The 25,671-nt window shown below is 41.2% G+C and overlaps 1 protein-coding gene across 5 annotated transcripts; it reads right to left on the bottom strand.

Annotated features, from left to right (window-relative positions):
* Positions 1-1,364: 1,364 nt before the first annotated feature.
* FAIM (Fas apoptotic inhibitory molecule) lies at positions 1,365-18,797 on the bottom strand. Of its 5 annotated transcripts, XM_042998523.1 has the most exons (6): positions 13,869-14,418; positions 12,914-13,009; positions 12,650-12,782; positions 11,887-12,115; positions 6,584-6,633; positions 1,365-1,798 (listed from the first exon to the last, which is right to left on the bottom strand). In XM_042998523.1, the coding sequence occupies exons 3-6, from the start codon at positions 12,758-12,760 to the stop codon at positions 1,616-1,618; spliced, it is 573 nt and encodes a 190-aa protein (XP_042854457.1). In that variant the 5' UTR covers positions 12,761-12,782; positions 12,914-13,009; positions 13,869-14,418; the 3' UTR covers positions 1,365-1,615. The 5 variants fall into 5 exon arrangements, with proteins under 5 accessions (XP_042854457.1, XP_042854459.1, XP_042854458.1 ...); XM_042998525.1 differs by lacking the exons at positions 12,914-13,009; positions 13,869-14,418 and adding an exon at positions 18,447-18,797; XM_042998524.1 differs by lacking the exons at positions 12,914-13,009; positions 13,869-14,418 and adding an exon at positions 18,139-18,366.
* Between the last annotated feature and the right edge of the window lie 6,874 nt (positions 18,798-25,671).

Here is a 25,671-nt window from a genome sequence, read left to right on the forward strand (position 1 = left end):
ACTCTTAAGCATATCCTCAAGGGACATACACAGAGATGTTCATTAGAGCGCTGATGGTATTACTGATCATCTGAAAACTACTGAGGTGAGTGGATGACTAAATTCGTATGGTTGAATGCAAGAGTGAAAAGAAACTTGAGTTGCACATGTCAACTTAGATAAATCTCAAAAACAATGTTGAGTGGGAAAAAAAGCATGTTGCAGGAAGGATACATGAAGAGGATATTTAAAATTTTAAATAGTACTGTGTACTGTTTAGGGATATATGTTTACACAGGAAAGGAATATAGACTTGCATGAGAATGCCAAACATCAAAATTACAACAGTGAGGAGTGCCTGGCTGGCTCAGTCAGTAGAGCATGTGACTCGATCTCGGGGTTGTAAGTTCAAGCCCCACGTTGGGTGTAGAGATTACTTTAAAATCTTTTTTAAAAATTATGGCAGGGGCACCTGGTGGTTGAGTCAGCTAAGCATCTGACTTCAGCTCAGGTCATGTCTCACAGTTTGTGAGTTTGAGCCCCCACGTCAGGCTCTGTGCTAACAGCTCAGGGCCGGGAGCCTGCTTTAGATTCTGTGTCTCCCTCTCTCTCTGCCCCTCTCCTGCTCACACTTTGTCTCTCTCAAAAATAAATAAATGTTAAAAATTAAAAAAAAGAAAAAATTATGGCAGTGATTATCTGGGCAAGGCAGAGGACTGGGAATTGGGAAGGTACATGGCAATTCAGTTGCAATGTAATGCTTTAGTTACTAAACTGGGTAAATGGTATAACCCAGTTAAATAATACAACTGTCTGTTATATTATTTTCTATATGTTGCACATCTGAAATACCTCATTCAACAACTAAAACAACAAAACAAATAGCCTCTTATCTTTAAGATGAAGAGACTGAGGCTCAGGAACCTGACTTGTGCCTAACTTCAAATCCAGGCTGCACTGTTATATTACCATGCTGCTTCAAATGAACAACACAGAACATCGGTTCACCAAGTCGAAGGCAAAACCCTGTCCCCAGGTTTGATTTCCACAAAGATTAAATCAAACTGTATGCCCAAGTATTCGATGTGGGACATGATGCACACTGAAAACAGGTTTTGACCTCTAATAACTAGAGTTCAACACAAGGTGCCTAAAAACACTTGCTTTGCTTTTTTTTTTAAGTTTGTTTATTTATCTTGAGAGAGAGAGAGAGACAGCAAATGAGGAGGGGCAGAGAGAGAGGATCCCAAATAAGGCTCTGCGCTGAATAAGGCTCAGCACGGAGCCCAACGCAGGACTCAAACCCATGAACTGCGAGATCATGACCCGAGCCCAAATCAAGAGTTGGACGCTCAACTGACTGAGCCACCCAGGCACCTCAACATTTGCTTTGCTTTTGGACTTAAGTCTAAAACATTTGTTTTTGGGGGCGCCTGGGCAGCTCAGTCGGTTAATCATCTCACTTCGCCTCAAGTCATATCTCAAGGTTCGTGAGTTGGAGCCCTGCTTCGGGTGTGCATGACCCCCACTGCTGTCTGTCTCTCTGCCCCTCACTCACTTGCGCCCTCTCTCTCTAATAAATAAATAAAACATTTGTTTTGGTACCAGATAAAATACGGCCATTAAAAGAAGCCCATTATTTAAGAGAAAAGAAAATACCCAAACACTTGAAAGCAAACCCAAATGTGAGTTGAAGAAGCCTTGGAAGAGTCTCTCTTAGTTCCTCTCCTAGTTTTCCAGTGGCTGTGATGCAAAGTGGGGGTGGAGAACAGGGGATCATTTCTGTGAAGGTAGTATAGTGACCCGCCAGTTGTGAAGACTTGAAAAAAAAGTTAGAGGAAGCAAATAGTCAAAGGCTAATTTTAATACGCTTGCTCTGCCACCTAGCATGTCGCCTGCCTACCCCAGACCTGGTGGAGCCAGCACCTTCCCTCTCTCTGTTCTCCCCTTAGTTCCTGTTCCTGGTACTTGAACCTGGTTGTGCCTCTGTTCTGCCCCAAATCTCTTGGAAATAGGTTAGTGGCAGGGAGATAGAAAGGGATGGGCTTCAGGGTCAGGAAAAACCTGGGTTTACATCCTGCCGGCGCCACTAGTGAGCAACTCACTAGACTTGAGACAATGTATCCAGGCCAGCCAGTACTGTCCCCACAGAATATGGTAGGATGATGGATATGTTCTGTATCTACACTGTCCAATATGGCTGCCCCTAGCCCCAGGTGACTATTGAGCACTTGAAATGTGGCTAGTGTAATAAAGGACTTGAATTTTTAATTGTATGTAATTTTACTTAAATAGCCACATGACTAATGGCTCCCATATCAGACAGAGCAAGTGTAGAAAACGGAGAATCAATCCCTCCTCTCACAGAGGATTACCATGTGAGAATAGACAGGAGATACTGCAATGAAGGGTCCTACTATTAAACTATATCCTGCCTTGAAAGACCATAAGAGTACTGAATGAATTCTCAAGCACTCACTGTCCTGACAGGCAGTCTGAGTGTGCTTGGGTGGGCCTGCTTCCCGCTGTTGCTATCTCCCCACACCATATGCAGCTTTTTTTTTTTTTTTTTTTAATATTTACGTATTTATTTTGAGACAGAGAGAGAGGGATCACATGCAAGCAGGGGGAGGGGCAGAGATAGGAAGAAAGAGAGAATCCCAAGCAGACTCTGCACTGTCAGTGCAGAGCCCAACGTGGGGCTCGATCTCATGAATCATGAGATCGTGATCTGAGGTGACGAGTTAGACACTCAACTGATGAGCCACCCAGGTGTCCCAGCAACTCTGACTTTAGTAAATACTGCCTGAGGATGCAAGTGAGGCAGGCTGGTGTAAAGAAGTTTGTTTTCTTTCTCTTTTTAATTTGTCCCTACTGTGCTGATTAAACAAAATGACTACATTTCCAGAAACCCATTTTTAATTAAATTCTTGTGTGACACGACTTGACATTAAGTTTCCAGATAGAAAATGTTTCTCATTTTCTCCAGTTAAACTAATCATGTCATTATGTACCAACTGCTTTAAACTAAAGAGACTATCTGCATAGGTTAAAAATATACAAAGACATCCATTTTTAGAAACACAAATCAAGCAGCACCCATTTTATTTTATAGTGTTTATTATAGTTAAAGTTCCTCTTGTAAAACATTAGTGATTTTGGTCCATATCTTTGGTCCATTTGGCTTTAAAACACTTTACATTATTTACAAAATAAATTGCAATTTTTATGATTGTACATAATTTTTTTTTGACCCTTGGAATATTACCGTTTTAAGTAACTAAAAACTAAACAGTTGGGAGACTAAGTGTACTAAAAAGTACATCTTGAACATATTTAATTACCACAGTAATTTAAAAGTCTTGATCTTTACTTCTTAAGATTAAAATGCACCATCATGAAGTCATTCAAGAATCTCCGGAATTTCTCTATCATCCACAATGAGACTATGGATAATCCCTTCTTTCCGCTTCCCACTACTGACAGCCTTTATGTAACAGTCATGGTTCCCAACACTGAAGTGAGTTTCAGTCCCGTCATCTACAAACTCACCCTAGGCCAACAAAAGAAGGAGGAATTAGTGTTCCAGAAACATTTATCTTCGTCTAGAGCATTAACACCATCTAAAAGCGTAGTATAATGAAGTATCTATCAGCTAAATGTTAAACTTTGGAAAATTAAAGTTAGAACCTTGTATTGCTAGATGCTTTTACATCTCTGCTATGAACTGAAAATGTCTTACCTGTACCCCTCAAGATTATAGAATCTTATGTTTCAGGGGAAAAAAAACCCTTACACCGCGTGGCTAGGTGACTATAACATGTTCTATGTAGACAGTATCAACTATTTTTAAAAGTAAAAATGACAAATATGATAGCAAACACATACTTTATACCAAGTTACTTGTTCTATATCAAGAACAGCTCACATGCATTATTTCAGGGTGTCCTCACATAGCCCTGTCTATAGACTAGAAGTACTATTACTATAGTCCTAGAAGTATTATTACTATCCACACTGAAGAGGTGAGGAGGTGGAGGCACAGAGTGGTGAAATAGTTGCTGAGGGCCCCCTTCAGGAAGGGATGGGATGTTCTTACCCACTCTGAAAATCTGATTCCTCAGAATGTAAGGTGATTTACTGTAAAACACACAGGTCACATAAAAGCAAATACTACCAAGTCTAGACCCGTTCTTCCAGACACAGTAGCCACCGACCACAGGTGGCAATTGAGCACGTGAGATGTGAGGACTCTGAAATGCAACGTGCTATTTAAACGTAAAATATACACTGAGTTTGGAAGACTGAGAATGAAACAGAGAATGTAAAATAACTCTAAAAACTTTTTATGTTGATTACATGTTAAATGATAATATTTTGGATATACTGATTTAAACCAAATATATTATTAAGATGAATTTCATCTTAAGACTTTTTAGTGTGGCTGCTAGAAAAGTTATACAAGAAACTCGTATCTGTGGCTCATATTGTATTTCTACTGAACATCTAGAGTAAAAAGATTGGGGCCAAGTAGTACAGAGAAGGAAGGAACAGGAGGCTTGGAGGATAAATGTGAATTCTGCCAGAAAGCAAAGAAATGACAAGCAGACTTAAAACTTGGCTATAGGCTTCCTGGCAGCCAAAGTGGACAGAGCAAGGTCCTGTAGCTGATATTATCCAACCAATGAAAGCATGGGATGCACTGGGTAGAGCTTTTTCTGAGCTCTGAGAAGATTCTGGCCAATGGCTCTTTATGGGAGGTGTACTGACACCTTGCGGGGGCACAATCTCACAGATACATAATCTTGGTCATGAGGCTTTGAGATGAAAAGAAAAAGGAGAAAATAAACTAGCTCAGGTGTGCACTGTGCTGGGGAAGGCTGCCCAGATACAGAGCTGCCAACACCACACTGCAAATTAGGTTGTAGTTACAATAAGGAAGCAACTGGGTTGTAAAGGGCTATTGTCCAAACACTTGTGCTTCCCTGTTAATAACTGAAGAACAAAGACATTGTGGATAAACATTATCGTTAAGTTCTTATTTACGACCACAGACCACATTCTTAACACCACAAAACAATGTTCTCTTTACATGTGCACTGGAGAATTCCTTGAGGGTGGGAGGGAAGGGGATTAAAAACCGCTGATTGAGCATCTAGAGAATTCCAGGGTAGGAAAGAAAGAAGAGCAAGAACCACCAGGTGTGGCATTGGGTACACAGCAGGTGCCTGATCTACGTTAATGGATTCCACAAGGGGCCGTGAAACACTGAAGTGCTCACCAAGCCTCTCTGAATAAAAGAAGTCTCTAACAGTGGATTTAACTTGGAGAGTGAGTGGCTCAAGCTCTGGGGATCGTTGAGTGAGCCCTGGTTAAATATCCCTTCAAGAATTCATACCAGGAGTAAGAAAGAGAGAAGCATTTATCTTTGTAACTTCTGATTTCTGGCGTGGGCACTTCCTCAGAAGCAGACAGCCACAAGACCCAGCAGGTCTTCGGTAGCCTGTTGAATAAATTCATCCCGGACCTCCTGCCTTCCAAGCACCTCTCCCCACCTTCCTATCCCGACAACAGACAAGGAGACAATGGCAGCAACTACAATGTGCAACTAGCTAAAACGTAACAACAGCAGAGTCTTGTCACCTCTAGCCCAGAAGTCCACGTCTGAGCTAGCATGAAAGGTGGGTACAAGGGATGGCGCCCCCTGCTGGCCAGCAGACCCCACAGCCCTCCGGAATGTCCACCCAGGGATGTGAGCTCCCAGTCCCACACTCTGTGCTTTCCATGCTGGTCTCCTCTGTCTCCACTGGCTCCCTGTGCTGTGCACACCACTATTACTTCATTCTCACCGAATTCATCCCAATATCCATCCCACATAACAATGCAAGCAGCTGACGGCAGGGGCCCAACACTCTGGGGTCTGACGGGGATGTCGTGCTTGGCCTCAATGAGCAGTGTACCCTCCTGGCACTGCTGGTCTACAAATTCCACTTGTCTTCTCGGGTTTGCGACAGTGCCCTTTCCTCTCTGCCTTTGTGTCATCCGACACTGTGTGCAGCACTTCTTTTTCAAAAACTTTTCTTCTAGAGAAGTACTATCTGCTTTGAGTATGGTATATGTAAAGCCTTCCTATTCAAAGTGTGACCCATGGGCCGACAAGCAGCATTGGCAGCACCAAGGGAAGTGTCACAGTTTGCATTTAACAAGATCCCAGGTGATTCCTATGCATGCAGATTTGAGAAGTGGAGGTATAGAGCCCCACCTGAACTTGGAAAAACACAGGAGGAGGCCAAACTTTGTGGGGTGGGGGGGGCAGTTTTTGATGTGTGGATGCTTTTTAGGACAGAGTCTGGTCCAGGCGAAGAAAGGTGCCAGCTGGTGAGAGCTGATGCCAGCTCGCAACATAAGGTGTTTCCATGCCCTTCCTGTCCCCAGGCGCTGTCTGGGAAAGGTCTTCAGAATTTGGAGTCAAGGGTACTTCATCTTTCTTGTTCTTAACCGAGATGACCTTGGTTAATTATCAATCTCCACAATTAGGAAATGCAGCAACATTTCAATGGCAACTATACTCATGGTGCTAAAAGTAATCAGAGGGTCAACTTACTGCTGTCTCCATTCTTTTACCATTACACCATACGTCCATAGTGTCTTTTTCTGTAAAAGTAACAAATTAAAAAAAATTATACTCTATGACTCAAAGTTAACTCTTCATTATTTTAAGAAAAGTTTGATATACTAGATTTTGAAATGTACTCATGGCTTTCAAATTCTCCTAAATTTGAAGACACTATGTTTACTCTCGGTTCACAGACAAAACAAAAATGAAACAAAACACTCTTTTAAGAGAAAATCATGGTCTCAGCACAAATGGATGAAGCCTTGTCAAACAAAATAAACACCGCAGCACAAACTTCAGTATTTAAGAGGATGCACAGAAATGAATGTGAGGAAGGAACTTTTCATATGGACTGTCATCGTGACCAGTTGACTCCCCTGTCTGTCACACTGAGCCACCTGGATGATGGCACAGAAAGGCCACCAAGAAAGGCTGCCACGAGGTTCACACAGGCTGGACAGCACGTCAGGCTTAGAAATTTAGCCTTTAATTTCCTACTGGATAGCACAAGAATCTCTATTCATTTTTTGCGATAGTTTCACTTTGGGGAAAATTATTGGATCATAAAAAACCCAACAACACAGGTATAGCTGGTGGCTGTGCTGGGTACGGTGCTACTGGGTATGCACTGGATATGGAGCCAAGTGCTGCCATGATAAGCTTGGCTGTTGGTTAAGCTGCCAGAGCTCACTTCGGGAGGCATGTATATGTGTGCGCGTGTGCACAATATATGTGCATTTTGGGGGAAGATTCCCCAGGCTTGCTTGTAAATATTAGTGTGCTGGCAGGTGGCAGGAGAGAAGACTGCAGTCATTAAGCAGCCAGAAGATGACCTGTAGGTGTTATAACGAAGGCTGGAAAGAATCATGACCCGTGTGCGCGGGATGCCCAGGAGGCAAAAACTTGCCTGGGGGTCAAGGCTGAGGTGCCAGTCAGGGGCTTAATTGTGACAGGCCATCTACTCCAGGAACACAGTCTAACAGGGATCCTTTTCTCCCCACACCTTGAGATGGGAGCCTCAGAGAGTGGAGGGAGGCCTTTGAGCTGGGCTAAAGGGAGACAGAGGCAGAGGGGCCCAAAAGATGTGGGCAGATGTTGCCCTAGTGGCCTCCTGAGCGGAAGGCATCACCAGCCGCAGCTGCAGGGAAACCCAGCTTGTCCCAACAGCTGATCAGAGAGCACAGTGCTAAAATAAGCATGGCGGTGGTGAAAACTGGAATTTTATTTAGTGTGCTTGCTGGACATGTGCTTGCACGCAGATTCCTTCTAAAGCTATTATTAATGTACCTCTGAAGAAACCTGCTAATCCAGAAACCATAAAAGAAAAATGGGATAAATCTGACTACATAAAAGAATATTTCTGCATGGTTTAAAAAACCATGTACACACATAAGCAAACTCATACAATAGATGACAAACTGGGAAAAATGAAGTGAAGCTCACAGCACAGACAAAAGTCTAATCTTGAGAAAAAGACCAACAGCCCCAAAGAAAATGGGTCAAAGGACACGAAGATGCATTATCAGAAAAGAAACACAAAAGGACCTCAAACATGAAAAGATGCTCAACTTCACTTAATTTTGAAAAAGGCAAATATGAACAACACTGAAATACCATGTTTCATGCAGCAGAATATCAAAAAAAATAACAAAATCTGACACCATGCTCAGCTGGAGAACCTGTGGGGAAATGGGTACTTGGGAGCACAAACCAGTAGAAGCACCAGGAGGGACAACCGGGCACCATCTCCTCAAACAAGGGCAGTGATGTTGGACCCAGCGACCCTACTTTCCCACTTCTGGGATTTTATGCTAAAGGGATATGTGAACCAAATTCCAAGAGGCAGGTGAACAAAGCTATTCATCCAACACTGCTTCTAACAGCAGCAGGTTAGAAATAGCCCAAACGCCCATCTGTCAGGGATAAGTTAAATAAACTATTTTACTGACTACTGAGACTTACTCCGCAGCTATAAAAAAAAGTATGAGAAAGTTCTTTATGTGCTAGTAGAAGAGGATCCTCCAAATATACAAATAAGTCAATAAAGCAAGAGGCTTTTATGAAATAAGGCAGTAGTAAAATATTTGTATTTGCTTGACTCTGAATAATGAAACACTGGAAGGGCTCATTATTAAAAAAAAAAAAAAAGCTTATCTTTATTGAGGAAACAGGGTGGATGGGAATAGGGATGGAAAGAAATTTCTGCATATATCTTTTCCCATCATTATGATTTCTGAATCATATGAGTATAGCACCTATTCAAGTATGTATGTTAAAAAAAAGAACATATCTATCTGATAAAGTATTCAGTCATTGCTGCTCAGAAGTGGATTCAGTGAGTCATAGGAGGTCCTGGAGCATGTGCGTCTTGGAGCCTCTTCCCTCTGCCTGCCTGCAGCTTTCCTAAAAATAATGAGCATCTTTATCGTATGCCCAGATTATGCTCCTGAAATACCATTTGCCTCTACTAGAAACCAGGGCATTTTGGAAAAAGGGGTGATTTCATGTCTGAGTAGAAAATGTTCAAATGAGCCTAAGACATCTTGTCATACCAGATTGCAAGGAAGCTTTCAATGTCTACCAAGGATGTGTCAAAAGGACTCAGAAGTAAATCTAAACAATACACCATTGGCCAAAACTGGGACAATCTGAGGGTCAATAAGGATAATAACTTCAATATGTTGTGACACACATCAAATTGTTTAAATCCATGAGTTAATAACGACCAAAAAACCCTAAACAATCACCTTTAGAGGAGAATATGTTCCAATTCAGTATTTTGAAAACTGGTAAAGGCAAAACAAGTGTTATTCTGCATTTGTTATACAAATTGTAACTCTGTGCAACCAGACAGATGACAGGAAGTTTCTTATTTTAGAAATATTCCAGAATATCACCATTTGGCAACTGCTAATGAATTAATGGCTACAAACATTAGGTATTAAAGGTTGGCAACATAAAAAAAAAAACATGTGCCTCTTGATATAACGAAACAACATGTGCCTCTTGATATAACGAAATTATAAAGTAGTGTTGCCAGAAAAAAAAAAATCAAAGCTAAATCTGACCAATTCTTCAGTCAACTACCAATGTATAGGAAATATTAGAGAAATGCAGGTGCCTGGCTGGCCCAGTTGGTAGAGCATGTGACTCTTGATCTCAGGGTTGTAAGTTTGAGCCCCACACTGGGTACAGAGATTACTTAAAAATAAAACTTTTTTATTTATTTATTTATTTATTTTTAAACATTTATTTTTGAGACAGAGAGAGACAGAGCATGAACAGGGGAGGGGCAGAGAGAGAGGGAGACACAGAATCTGAAACAGGCTCCAGGCTCCGAGCGGTCAGCACAGAGCCCGACACGGGGCTCAAACTCACGGACCATGAGATCATGACCTGAGCCGAAGTCGGACGCTTAACTGACCGAGCCACCCAGGTGCCCCAAAAATAAAACATTTAAAAATATATATTTTTTAAAGAAAAGGAAAAAGAAACAGAGAAACATCACAGAAATGCAATCCACGAAATCCATGTACTTCCAGCCAGTGCTCCAAACATTTTTCATTCTTTTTTAAGATTTTATTTTTAACTAGTCTCTATACCAACATGGGGTTCAAACTCACAACCCTGAGATCATACTCAAAATCCTGAGCCAGTCAGGAGCCCCAACATTTTTCATTCTATTTTTTTTAACTTTTTTTGAATATTTATTTTTGAGAGAGAGAGATACACACACACAGCATGAGCGGGAGGAGGGGCAGAGAGAGAGGGAGACACAGAATCCAAAGCAGGCTCCAGGCTCTGAGCTGTCAGCACAGAGCCCGAGCCATGAGATCATGACCTGAGCCGAAGTCGGACGCTTAACTGACTGAGCCACCCAGGCGCCCCAGCAACATTTTTCATTCTTAAAAAAATTTTTATAAAACGGTATTTGTAGGGGTGCCTGGGTGGTTCAGTCGGTTAGGCATCTGACTCTTGATTCTGGCTCAGGTCACGACCTCACCATTTGTGAATTCAAGCCTTGCATGGGCTTTTCCCTAACAACTCAGAGCCTGCTTGGGATTCTGTCTCCCTCTCTCTCTGCCCCTTCCCCCTCACTCAAAAGTAAATAAACTTAAAAAAAATTAAAAGGTATTTTCTAGCATTTGACTAGACTGCAGAATTTTTACAGGTATGGACAACATCTCTTCATCTATGTATCCTCAGTGACTGATATGCTAACTGGTATTTCGTAGGTACTCGATATCATCTAAATAAGTGAATCAATGAATTAATGAGATGATCCAAATGGTCTTAATGATTTGAGAAGCAGGAAATACTTGGAGTACCAGAAGAGAGAAAAGATAGTAACTGGTAAATATGTGTCTCTTAAGTTTTGTAGGCCTGGTAGAAACAACACAGATGGCAATCTGTAACAAAAAAACTTAGTTTAAAGATCAATGGCTTACTACTTTTTATTTTTTAATCTACTTTATCTGGACTTTGACAATTTTGATCTGTTGCAGTACTAAACCTATTGCTACCTAGAGAAAAAGTCCCTGGTTACTAATCAATCTTAGATTTCCAACGGTCTTTTTTTTTTTTTTAATGCTTATTTATTTTTGAGAGAGAGAGAGACAGAATTGGAAGCAGGCTCCAGGCTCCAACCTATCAGCAGAGAGCCCGACGTGGGGCTTAAACTCATGAACCATGAGATCATGACCTGAGCTGAAGCTGGACGCTTAACCAACTGAGCCACCCAGGTGCCCCTCCAACTGTCTTTACACATCCTTTTAAAGACAAATATAATAATATTAAATAATAGAAATATCAATAATAAATAGCAAATGTCTACATCAATATTTCTCTCTTTTTTTTAACCTGTTTATCATCCTCAAAACTGTCACTATAAAATCTGGTTCTCACATATCAATTAAATGAATACTTCATTCACACAGGACACATCAAAAATACACCTACGTTGGGGCGTCTGGGTGGCTCAGTCAGTTGAGGGTCTGACTTTGGTTTGAGTCATGATCTCATGGTTCATGAGTTCAAGCCCCACATTGGCCTCTGTACTGACAGCTCTGAGCCTGGAGCCTGCTTCCAATTCTGTGTTTCCCTCTCCTGCCCCTCCCCCAACTAGTGTACCCACTCTCTCTCTCTCTCTCTCTCTTGAAAATAAACAAACATTAAAAAAAAAAAAAGAAAAATATACCTACCCTTACACTCTGTCTATTCAAAGCTCTCACAGAGGGACTAATTAACAACCATCATAAAAAGCCAATGAATTCTGCAGAAACAGCACTCACCCAAAACGACTCTAAAGTCCTCACCATCCAAATGTAATACCCAAGTATTGGTGGTTTTTGACCTGTTCTCCATATACTTCTTGAGACTCTTCCCATTAATTTCCAGAGTATATTCATATGCAAATCCACTGATAGCATCTATATTTATCGTTGCTTTTGTCTTTGCAGCTCCAACGCAGAAGGTTTCTTTGCCCACTAATTTGAACATCCATTCTTTTCTTATCTCTTCCTAAGCAATAAAATATAAAAGTTGAAAACACACAAATGGAAGAAAATTTAATATTTATAGAAATGCTATAATTTAAAAAATTTTAAGTTTATTTATTTTGAGAGAGAGAGCAAGTGAGTATGGGGGAGGGGTAGAGAGAGAAGGAGAGAAAGAATCCCAAGCAGGCTCTGTGCTGTCAGCAAGGAGCCTGATGAGGGGCTTGAACTCACAAACCATGAGATCATGACCTGAGCCGAAATTGAGTCATATGCATAACTGACTGAGCCAGGCGCCCCAAGAAATGGTATAATTAAAGTGAGTAAACAGCAGTGCTATATAGGTATAATTTTATTCTTTCATGATCCAAATATTTTACAAAATAAAAGCACTTGAAGTTTAAATGTTATATAGTGTATGGATTCTGTAACTATAAATAGTTTGCTTTGTCCAGCAAAATGATACAGGCCAAAATATAAAGATAACCACTGTAAGAGAAAAGCCCTGAATTCATACATGAAGAATCTATATTAACAAAATCAAGCATTTTTTCCCTACCTTCCCATCTACATATACCACTCGTTTGCCTGATGTGGTCCCATGTTCAAATTCAATCTTATGGACTCCGTCACTTAAAGCAACATCCCAAACGGCTACGAGATCCGTCATTTTTTCCAGGCTATAAGGAGGGCTAAGGGAATAAAATGAAGCAATTATAATAGACCAAAAACAGTAATTTACTTTCCAGGTAAAAATATCAGATTTTTTAACCCATAAAATTAGAAAATATTAAAGTGATAGTAACTGAGAAATTCTACTCACAGTACATATAACTATCTTCTCCCTCTTGTGCACTCTTCCTTTAAGATGAAACTACTATATATGGGTATGTAGTCGGATAATTCCAAACAAAGTCACCTTAATATTAATAGGATTAAGAGCCGATCAGTTTATCCAGGATAGTATTCTAAGCTTGGCTACAGAATAATGCTTGGAAAGGTCAGTAAAAAGTCTCTACTTCTCCCCTGCACCCCCATTTAGAAAGCACAGTATTTAATTCTGGTTTTTCTTCCTCAGATCCATTCACTCCAAAACAAAAACTCTCCAAACATTTCATACTTAAACCAATTAGGATTCATTTTAACAAAAAGGGTTCTAATTCATTATACTAAGAAAAATAAAAGTCATAGAAGAAATGTCCTATAATAAGAGAGAAAAAAATGGAAAATGGTAATTCTTGTCCTTACTATAGTAATCTTATTTAAAAAATAAAGGATTCTGTTTTGTTATAAGTTTCTGGCACAAATTAAATACGTATGTTTGATATTAATATGTTAGTATAAAATATATAACATTCATCCTATATGAGTCCTGTGTGAATGACATGTTATATAAGACATACATAGAATATATTTGAGCCTGTTCTTTTAACTACATCTTACTCCTTATTCACTCTGATGTCTTTTGTGTGCTCTAAATCAGAAATGGTAAATGGATTTTTTGTCATTTTGAAGTGATTGCCAGGAACTCTGTGCTAAGATGGGTTTGGAGACCTTATATCAGGCCCTACGGGAAAAGACGTGCCATGTTGGTGGCAGCCACCTACATGCCAAGTGTTTACTACCCTTGCTCTAAATCACAGAAAAGCAAAACCAAGCATTCTGCAACTTTACAAAATGTGTGCTTAACAAAAGTAGCCTGGATAAATAACTCTTGAGTGATTAAAACAATCTTGAAAATTTCAAAAGCTAGTTTTACTGCCATGCAAGACATTTACCTTTCGTCATCTTCAAAGATAGGACTGTCATCTCCAGATGCCATGGTTGGCAAAATAGCCTTTAATCCAATTAGCAGCCAGGAAAGAAAAAAGCAGAATTGCAGCAAAGAAAGATTGAGAGCAACAAAGATAACATCTGCAAAGGGTTTTTTCTAAGTTTGCAATCCATTTCTTAAATTGCATGCAGTTTCTGATGAAACCAGCTTTTACATACAATAGAATTGCAACCTCCAATTTCAGGAAAAGAAATTAAGTCATGCACATTGGCCAATCATATTTTTCCCTGTTATAAATGTATAATTTCCTAAAACTAGAGAATAAACTCTAGTTTATTCCAAATATTATACCACATCAGAGCTGCAAGAGACCTAGAGGTCCTCTGGGTCCTGTGCTCCTCAAATCAAGGTATAAGAAGCCCCAAGGGTGTGAGGTGTAGGTCAGGGAATACATAAAACTCCAGGATACACAGAATGCATCTCAGGAAGCATCAATGTTACAGGGTGGTAACAAATTTAAATGCAATCATAATATTAAATTTTAGAATATACACTATGTCGGAATATATAACTTAAAAATTTGGGGGGGGGGCACATGGTTAGCTCAGCCAGTAGACCATGCAACTCTTGATCTCGGGGTCGTAAGTTCAAGCCTCACATTGGGTATAGAGCTTACTTAATAAAAAATATAATAAATTTTTAAAAATTTTTTTAGAGAACTTCAAAGAAATGACAAGTTTGCAGGTAGCAGCCAAGGATATGCTAGTGCTGTTTCCCAACAGGAAACTTAATTTATCCACTTACTCGACCCCACTTAATTTACTAGTGCCAATAATGAATCCACAAAAGTTATGTGGTTTGCTCAGGTCACTAGTAGGGCCTGAGCCAGAATTAGAGCCCAGTACTCCAATGCAAATACCCCAGAATTAACTGGGCTATAATACTAATTAAATTTTACTAAAATCAAAAGCACACATATTCACACATGCATAGGAAACCCTCCACATTTGGAGATTTGAGATTAACAGCCTGTACCCCTGCCAAACCTACCGAAAAATAGGCTCAACTATTTTTTGCTTCCAAAATCTACTCTGGCCTAGCCTTTTCCCTATAGTTGCCCAAGGGTGCTCCCTCCTTGTTAAAAATGGGAGATTGCCCAACTTCTTTAGCTGGAAACAGAAGCCACAAATTGTTTTTAAAAGGATGTCAAAGAAGAAATTAGTACTGATAAAAGCACTCCAACAGGCAAAGAAAACATACAAATTTTAGAATAAAAATTAGATAAAACTTCAAAACCCTTTGTAGCTAGAATAAATCTTTTTTTTTTTTTTTTTTTTTGGTAGCACCTTAACAATTTGTGAAATTTTCTAGTCTTTCTAGAAGCCCTAGAATATCTCCTATGAAAGTGGAGGGTATCCTGCACCTATAAAAGCAAAGAGAATACATAGCAATAGAGGAAGCAAACAGAATATAAACTTGGATAAGCCATCCTTTGTACATCAGAGTGGGCTTAGGGATATCATTCAAATTTTGCTTTATAACTTTTAAAGACCTTATAAAGCTCAGTAATTCAGCATTCAAACTTGAAAGAATTGCCCAGTTTTTCCATGACAAGGGACTTTAATATTATCACACTAACATAAAGGCATAGTACTATCTTAATTACAATAACTTTTCATATAAAAGTATAAAAGACAACACAACAAATTAGAAGGGAAGTGAGAAATCAAAATCACATTTATTTTTTGAAGTTTTCCCCTAAACTATCAACATTTATTTATACATTCATTTATTTATGGAACATCTATCTAAGGTGCTAAAAAGTTTTGGAAATAGTGATGGTTGCTCCAAATTGTGAATGTGCTTAATGCCACTGAATTGTACCCTTAAGGATGGTTAAAATGGCTGGGGCACCTGGGTGGCTGTTGGCTAAGCATCCAACTCCAGCTCAGGTCACGATCTCATGGTTCAAGAGCCCCGCATCAGGCTCTCTGCTGTCAGTACAGAGCCCACTTCAGATCCTCTGTCCCCCTTTCTCTCTGCCCCTACCCTACTCTCTCACTCTCTCAAAAATAAACATTTAAAAGAAAAAGATGGCTAAAATGGCAAATTTTATGTCATATGTATTTTGCCGCTACTTAAAAAAATTAATAGTGTAATATACAAAAAGACACTGTATACCTTAAATGGGTGAATTGTATGGTATGTGAATTATACTTCAACTAAATTGTTAAAAAAAAAAAAAGACCTAGGTGCCCTTCTGGTAGTGTTTCTTGAAATGTGATTATATCTATAACTGAAAGATGATCACAACTGTCCTTGTTCCCAATATCTCCATTACTCATTTGAATAATGATAAATATCTGTCACACATCTCTAAGTTACAAACTGGACTTAATAAACACATGTCATATTCTAAATTCATTCACCTTGCTGATAGTTATCAGTCACTTATGTGCCAGGCACTCAGCTGGACACTAAGCTCAGAGTGAGGGGCTCTAGAGAGACCAAAAGATGACTACAACAGAACCATAGGAGTGTCCTTGAAAAGGGAAGCAGTGAAGGACAGAATGGTCCCACAGAGAAAGGATACTGGCCTGCTAAGTGGGTAAGGAGAGAGAAGAGACTTGGCTTTATTTTTATTTTTTTTAACGTTTTTATTTATTTTTGAGACAGGGAGAGACAGAGCATGAACAGGGGAGGGTCAGAGAGAGAGGGAGACACAGAATCTGAAACAGGCTCCAGGCTCTGAGCTGTCAGCACAGCGTCGGGCTCGAACTCACAGACCGCGAGATCATGACCTGAGCCGAAGTCGGCCGCTTAACCGACTGAGCCACCCAGGTGCCCCGAGACTTGGCTTTAAAACCTGAGAGAATGGGGCACCTGATTGACTCAGTCGGTTAAGTGTCCGACTTCGGCTCAGGTCGTGATCTCACAGTTTGTAAGTTCAAGCCCTACATCCAGCTCTGTGCTGACAGCTCAGAGCCTGGAGCCTGCTTCAGATTCTGTGCCTCCCTCTGTCTCTGCCCCTCCGCCGTTCTGTCTCTCTCTCTCAAAAAAAAAAAAAAAAAAAAAAAAAAAAAAAAAAAATTTAAGTTTTAAAAAATAAACTCTTATACATACACTTAATTTTCAGGATCATGTGACCAAACTGGAAAATGATCATTACAAAGAAAATTCCCTCTATTTAATAACAAAACTTTAAAAATGTAAATGAAAAGGATGGAAAAACAAATTCCATTTTTTTCACTGATGAAGATGATGTCACTCACTCAACACTTTTTACGTCTTCAAAGAAAACTTAAGTATCTAGACATCAGCGTATCTTTTAAAGTCTCTTCCCTAGCGATCCAACAGTCATGTTTCAGAGTATGCTTCAAACATTAAGACGTTTCCACTGTTCATCTAAACCCAGATTGAATTTTGCCTTAAATTGGGTTTTAAGTGTACTGGGTACTGTAATAGTATGTCCAAGCTAAACCCAAGTCAGTTTTAAATTACTAACACATTCATAGTTCCCTTTTCAGCAAAAGCTCTAGGTAAGGCCAGCCACAAGGGAGGTCACTTTTCAACAAGTAGGTGTTGACACTGTACGCCCAGAACCTTGTGAAGCCCTGGGACCTCCAGAAAAGCCAGGAAGCTTCGTGAACCAGGGGGCTCAACGAACTGCTTACTGTAATAGCTACAAACTGAAAACCACCTGCAAGTTCACCGACAGCGGGGGAGCGGGGCGCGGCGCGGCATCCACGAAGTAAATCACAGTCCGGTCACTCAACAAACTGCACGTACAGCCCGGGCCAGGCCCCGGGGATGGATGCGGCGGCCAGCCTGGCGCACACGAACGCAGTCCAGTGCGGCCAATACAAAGGACGCAGGAAAATACGCGAAGCCACGGGTAGCTGCCCGTAATGCATCCTTTGGCCAAGGATGTTACGGCACCTCACGATCTAGGGTCTGCACAAATACGGTCTGCTTGTGCGTCCATGGAAAAAGCGGCTGGAAGTGTATTATCCTAAGGTCGCAGGGCCTGGCCGGGCAGGGGAGACCCGCGGCCTGCCGCTCGGTCCCGCCTCTGCCCTCGGCCCTGCAGACGCGACACGCCCGGAACACCCCAGCACCGCCTGAGGCCTCACCCGCGGCGTCTCACGGTCCGCGTAAACACCGCCCACCGCTAGCAGCGCCCGCCGCTGCCGCCTCGAGATGGCCGCCGCCGTCGCCGCCGCGCTCCAGCGCAGAGGTTCTGGGGGCCGTCTCACCTGCGCCGCGGGGCTCACCTGGCCGCCGTGGACCGCGGGAGGCTCTGCGTCGTGGACCCGCAACGCGCGGGTTCGGGCTCTGCCACTTAGGCCGCGTAGGCTTGTTCCCTTCGCCGAGAACCGGGCGCCTCCTCCGCGTAAGCTGAAAGCTCGGCAGCCGCCAGTCCCGTGCGCGCCGACTCTCTGGTGCTTCAGGTCCCCGGAGGTGCCCAGCGCAGGCCGCCACCCGCCCCCGCGCACCGCAGACCCAGCCCCGCCCGCTGCCTCAGAGGACGTCTTAGCGCTCTCTGCACGGGCACCCCTCCCCGCCCTTCCCCGCTCCAAACCTTAAGTCCTGCACCGCGTCCAGTCGTCCCGCCAGCCGAGGTTGGTAAGCCCCACTGATAGCCAGCGCAAGGCTGGACGCCGGGCATAACCTGGTGGCCAAAACAGAACCTGTGTCTTCTCTGAAGCCACCAGGCAGGTAAATCTGATTATGGCCTTCGTTCTTTGACCTCTGTTTATGGCTCTGGCCGCTTCCATAAGGACCCAAACTCTTTAAGCGGGCATGAGGCCCCGTGTAGATTTTCAGATGATGCAAGCTCTTTCTCCCCGCCCCTGCGGGCCTCTGCGGATGCTCTTCCCTCTGCTGGGCACTCCTCCCTGCTTTTTCCCTTAGTTATCCTCCACTTTCTTGTTGAGCTTGCTCTTCAGATATCATTTCTTAAGGAAAACTGACTTGGCCCTGAAGACTTGCAGCACTTGGAATTCTCCTTAGTCCCTGCCAGGGTGTGTAATTATTTGTGTAATTGTTGCTTAATGTGTAATTTAATAGTAGACTGAGGTCCTTAAAGGCAGGGGCAATGGGTGCTTGGCTCTCACTCTTGCATCTCCCACATCAGCACAGTGCAAGATGCTGAGCAAGTGTGTGAGTGAAAGGGAAGTTGAGAGACAATAGGAAACAATGTATTAATAGATTAATCAGTCTGCAAAGTCATAATGATTGAATTCTTAAGCAAATTATGTTACAAGGATTCTGCTTAGTGAGCGCTGATTTCTTGTTTGCTACCTTGTATTGAAAACTCTTCTAAGACAAAGACTCTTCATATTTGTAATTTTCTTCTAAATCAGTGTCTGGAACAGAAAGTTTTCAATAAATGTTGAAAGAATGAGTTAGGGGCGGCAGATAAAAGGCCCAGAGTGGAAATTTTCAGGGATGGGACAAGGCTAACTAAGACACCTCCCTAATTACTTTTTCTTAGTCCTTAGTGAGTTGTTGGGCTAGGACCAGGAAACCTTGGTTGGGAAGCAGCTCAGTGATACTGTTTAATGAAGGATCATATTTTCTGGTAAAACTTTAGAAATCTGGATATCCTCTACATGATCAGAAAGGTATAATTTGTTGAATGCTTGCTATGTCCTTATATATTGTTGTCTGTTAATTTTCACAATAGTCCAGTGCTTGTATTACAGACAGACCCAAAGCACTTCAGCAGTTGCAGGGCCGGCATGTGGAATGAGGCCTGTGGGATGCAAGAAGTTCATGTTAATAGGGCCTGTTAATAGAAAAGTGTTGATTGTGCTTGAAGAAAAATCTGGGCCTGTCCTTAGAGGCCTGCGAAGTTCCTCTGCCCAGGGGCTGCAGAATACATTCATGAGGTACACTCAAGTCTGCACCACAAATAGGCAGTGCCGTCTGATTCCTCCACTGGCTTGTTCCCCTCTTTTCTCTTTGGGTAGAATTTCTCAGATAACTGGCATTAAGGAACATACCAGTTTGGGCTACATTTTCCACCTACTTATTCCCAGGGGCCCAGGACAGTAGAGGTAGCAATAGTCACTTGTTACCAGACAGGATTGTTATGGAAAGAAAGTCTGAAGAAAACACGGTGAAAGGTATTGAACTTGAGTATAAACGTATTCATTCAAGCTGATTCTGCTTGCGACTCTACTTCCCCCCGCCGCAAACTAATCTCTATGCCCAACATGGGGCTCAAACTCACAACCACAAGATCAAGAGTCACATGTCCTACTGACTGAGCCAACCAGGTACCCCATGCTTTTGACTTATTCTCACTCTCAGATTATTAATTTGATCTTATTTTGGGGGTGGCTGGGTGGCTCAGTTGTTAGGCGTCCTACTATTGATTTTGGCTCAGGACATAACCTCACCATCATGGGATGGAGCCCCACATTGGGCTCTGTGCTGGGCATGGAGCCTCCTTGGGACTCTGTCTCTCTCTCTCTCTCTCTGTCTCTCTCCCTCCCTCTGTTCCTCTGTTCCTCTCTCCCTTTCCCTGTGCCCCTCCCCTGCTTTTGTGTGTTTGCTCTCTCTCTCTCCCAAGGGGATGGGAAAAAAGATTTTATTTTTAAGTAATCTTTATACCAACGTAGGGCTTGAACTTACAACCCCAAGATCAAGAATCACATGCTCTACTTTAAAATGAAAAGAAAGAAAGAAAGAAAGAAAGAAAGAAAGAAAGAAAGAAAAAGAAAGAATCATGTGCTCTATCAACTGAGCCAACCAGACACCTCATCAGTGATGTGTTTTAGGAGAGCAGCTAAAAATGTTTTCATTCACCATTCTCCATGTTTTCATTGGGCCTCCATTTGAACAGGGAATTTTTTTTTATAAGTGTTTGTTTATTTGGGGGGGGGGTGTGAGGGAGGGAGGAAGAGGCAGAGAGAGACAGAGAGAAAGAGAGAGAGAATCCCAAGTAGGCTCTGAGCTGTCAGCGCAGAGCCTGAGGCAGGGCTCCATCTCAGGGACCATGAGTTCCTGCTCTAAGCCAAAATCAGGAATAGGACGCATAACCGACCAGCCTCCCTGAAAAGGGAATTGTTAATGCATTTGACTGATTTCCTGAGTTTTTTACACAGTATGAACAGAGATCAAAATAAAAGGGAAAAGTTTTCTAGTCTGATACCTACAAGACTGAAAATTTTCCATATGCCCTTCCAGTATTGGTACAGCCCAACCGCTGGTGATATGTTTAAAGAAAGAGGCACCAGTGCTTGAGAAACAAGCACAGGGCCCAGGATTCTGGCCTCAGAGGGTTGTGTGTCCAGACCAGTGCCAGTAACAACAGCCTCTTGCTGCCGGCCAGGATGCTGGGGCTTAGGCATCTTCCCCTCAGCCCAAGGAGGCTGTGGCTCTCCCTACACAAACACAGAAAGTGGAGAAGCAGTACAACAGGGTGATTTTGTAGAACTTCAAGAGAAGCTTGAAAATTTCAGGAGAAAGTAGGTTTTGGTTTGAGTCATGTGGAGATTGGGGTTTGTAGATAAACCCTTAATTAGAACAAAGAGCCAAAGGAAGGCAGTACAGACACATGTTCCAGTTGGTAAAGATTTGTAAAAATTTGGATCATGTTTATTTTGAAAAATTTAAAAAGCATGGAAAAGTATAGAACAATACCCATATTGCTGCTACCTAGAATTGACTGACCATCATTAAATATTGGCTCAGTGAAAAATTTTAATAGAAGAAAATGTTGCAGATCAAACCCTATTTGATTTGCAACTCCAGCACCATTACTTGCTTCTCTTCCCCAAAGGCCAACATGAACATAAATTTAGTGTTTCCTTCCAAGTCCACCCTCTGTAGTTATATAGAAATTATATACATGAATAGCTTATACCTGTTAGAATGTATATTATCTAAGACAAGAAATAACAAGTGTTGACAAGGATACGGAGAAAAGGAAACCCTTGTGCACTGTTAGTGGGAATGTAATTTGGTGTAGCTACTGTGGAAACAGTATGGAGGTTTAAAAAAAATTAAAAATAGAACTATGCTATGATCCAGCACTTTCATTTCTGGGTATAGACATCCGCCCCGCCACACACACACACTATTATTATTATTCAGGTGAAAAAGAAAAGGAAATTCTGCCATTTGTGACAACATGGATGGACCTCAAGGACACTATGCTAAGTGAAATAAGTCAGACAGAGAATGACAAATAATGTATATGTCTCTTATAGGTGGAATCTAAAAAGAAAAGCAAAAATAAGCTCATAGATACAGAGAACAGATTGGTGGTCTTCAGAGGTTGATGGGGGGAGAAATGGGTGGAGGGGGTATAAATTTATTAAAAATAATGAAGAGGGGTGTTTTGAACTATCCCACTTTGAATTATATATTGTCAATTTATTATTACTAGTGTATTTGGTTTGTCTCTACTGTTTTATCTTTAGCTTTCTAATTGTCCCACCTTTGTTCTGCTTTTTATTCTCCTTTCTTGCATTCTTTCAAAAATTGTTTAATGTTTATTTTTGAGAGAGAGAGACAATGTGTGAGTAAGGGAGGTGCAGAGAGAAAGGGAGACACAAAATCAGAAACAGGCTCCAGGCTCTGAGCTGTGAGCACAGAGCCCGACACAGGCTCCAACTCATGACCTGTGAGATCATGACCTGAGCTGACAGGCTCAAACTCATGAACCGCGAGATCATGACCTGAGCTGAAGTCAGATACCTAACCAACTGACCACCCAAAAACCCCTCCTTTCTTGCATTCTTAAAAGTAGACTTAGGTTTTGTTTTCTTTTTCCACTTTTTCTGTCTACTGGCTTAGAAGTCATTGGCTCTATTCCTCTTCTTCAAATGACTACCCTTGAAATTTTACATTACATACTTAACAAAGCCTAAACATCCCACCTCTTCTTACAAACAACACAAGAACCTTGGAATACTCTAACTCCAATGGCTGCCCCCATTTTCATTTTAGTCTGTCCTTTTTTTCAGCCCACAGATTTGCCTTCATGATCATTATACTGTATTACATGATGTTTGTTTAGATTTGTCTACCTGTTTATCATTTTTTCTCAACAATCCCTGCATCTCAGACTTGTCTTTGATCACTTGTCTTCTTTCTAAAGTACATACTTAGAAGTTCTTTTAGTGTAGGTCTATTGGTGATTTTTTAAAAATTTTATTTTGAGATAATTGTATCTGGGAGCTCGGGAGAGCCACTGATCTGGACCCACTTTAACATGCTTCCAGAGTCCTAGTCAATGCAGGAATCTTGGGCTCAGTTCCCCCTGACTTGCTCCTGACTGTGCTGATGTATGTATAGGTAACACTCCTCTCGATATGTGTATCTCTCATAGCTTTGGGTTCAGCTCAAAATTTTGTTTCATCTCCTTTGAGATTTTGCTTTCTGGAAAACCAGAAAAGAAGTGATTATTATTTTGTAAATGTTTACTTATATTGAGAGAGAGAGAGAACGAATGGGGGGAGGGACAGAGAGGGAGATAGAGAATGCCAAGCACACTCCACACTGTCAGTGGAGAGCTCTACGTGGGGCTTGATCTCACAAATCGTGAAATTATGACATCAACTGAAATCAAGAGTTGGATGCTTAACCAACTGAGCCATCCAGGTGCCCTTATTATTATTTTTTTAGTATAAAAATAAAAAAATTATATAAGTAGTGTTCTTAGGTATGATAGAGCCCTGCTTTTGAAAAATTATTTGAGGGCATTTGAGGGGTGCCTGACTGGTTTAGTCAGCCGAGCATGCAACTCTTGATCTCGGGGTTGTGAGTTCAAGCCCCATGTTAAGTGTAGAGATTACTTAAATATAAAATCTTTAAAAAATAAATAAATAAAAAGTTATTTTGAAGTTTACATTCTAGTGGAGGAGGCACTCACAAAAAATGAGGAAACAGATTGTGGTAAGTTGCTTCCAAGGTGGCTCCCAAGGAGCCTCACTTCCTGGTATTCACATCCTTGTATAGTCCTCTCCTATGTTTTACTATAGTTGGTCTGTGTGATTAACAGCATATAGCAGAAGTGATGATATGTGACATCCTGGATTAGGTTATAAAAAAGACTTCAGCTTTTGTCTTAGGTGCTCACACATTCACTTGGACACTCCCTCTGTGGGAAGCTGTCATGTTTTGGGGATACTCAGGCAGCCTGTGGAGAGGCTCGCTTGGTAAGGAACAAACAGCCCTGCCAGTAACCACATGGGTCAGTTTGGAAGCAAATCCTTCGGCCCCAATTGAACCTTGAGACGACCAACCCAGGCTAACAGGTTGACTACAACCTCATGAAGATTCTGTCCAGACCATCCAGCTAAGCCCCCCTGTGTTCCTGAGCCACAGACATGTCAAGATATTACGTTTTTGTTTTAAGGGGCTGTGTTTAGGGATAATTTGTTATGTACCAATAGATAACTAATGCACAGATGAAATAACTTCGAATTGGAATAAATGCATACCCATCTTATGGTAGAGCAGATGCCCATCAAGAGAAGTGGTTGATAAAGTGGTTAATGAAATCGGCCTTGGAGCTGAGTGCTGGTTTCAGATCCTGGCTCTGCCACATACTAGCTGTGTCATCTTAGCAAGTCTTTTTTTTTTTTTTTTTTATTCCTATTTTCCAATTTGGTCATTTGTAAAATGAAGATAACAACAGTACTTATGTTAAGGTTGCTGTGAAGAGTCAAGAAATTAGAAAATAAAAGTGTTTAGCCCAGAGCTTGATACATTTTAAAGGTTCGATTAATATAACTATTGTTAATCTGTATTGATTCTTGAGCATTTGTTATTAATATGTTTGAGCTGTTTGCTTATGGTCTTTCATATTGGAAAATGGCTCCTGAAGGTGAAAGACCCCTGTATAAAACCGACTCAAATTTAACAATGCCACTCAACACTGTACTAAGTATCTATTATGTGCCAGGGACTATGCTAGGTGCTGGAAAAGGTAAGATATGATCCGTGTCCCCAGAGTTCAAATTCTCATAGGAGAGGCAGAAACAAATGTATTAGTGTAATTAAGGATTCTAAGTCTACAAGACTTGTAAATTGAGGACTCTTCAAGAATTCATCACCAAATGCCATTCGTATGTGGTATACTCTTTGTTATGGGAATAACTTTGATAGTTTTATGCTTAGGAGAAAATTTGAGAATCAGTTTAGAAGTTTCGAAATGAAAAGATCTGTTTTAATTGTTAACGAAGGCTGTAATTTATACTGGGAAGACAAAGCACAGAGGAAAGCAGTAAGCTGAAATGAAGATAGCCTTTGGATCTCAGCTTAAATGTCACTTCCTGAGAGAGGCTCCTCCACACACCTCTGTTCTCTTCCTTCATAGATTTATCATAATTAATGCTTATTTGACGGTTTTTTTTCCTTCATATTTCTCTTCCCAACTAGATCATGAACACCACGAGGGCAGGAATCACATCTGGTTCACTCACCACTGTAAACTCAGCATCTAGATTAGTCCCTGACACATAATGGGTGCCAAATACATTTTTGTAAATAAATGTTAAATGAGTGTTTAGAACCATTAACATTCTGGTGGGTCAATGAAGACTCATAGAAAACTTGAGACCAATGCAGCAGAATGCTAAGACAACTTGTGCGCAGAGCCTTTTACTTCTCTAGCAAAGAGAGGTGCTGAAAAGGCCTTGATGGTTGTAATAAAGAAATTCCTTTGGAGGACAGTGCTGTAGAGCTTCCTCCCTTCCACTTGATACACACAAAATCCAGGAGGAATGAAGAGGAGGCTCTCTTGTTAGGAAATAGAGAGTAATCAGCTTTCTTGTGCTTTGAAGATT

The sequence above is a fragment of the Panthera tigris genome, chromosome C2, assembly GCF_018350195.1.
Source record: "Panthera tigris isolate Pti1 chromosome C2, P.tigris_Pti1_mat1.1, whole genome shotgun sequence".
Taxonomy (NCBI): domain Eukaryota; kingdom Metazoa; phylum Chordata; class Mammalia; order Carnivora; family Felidae; genus Panthera; species Panthera tigris.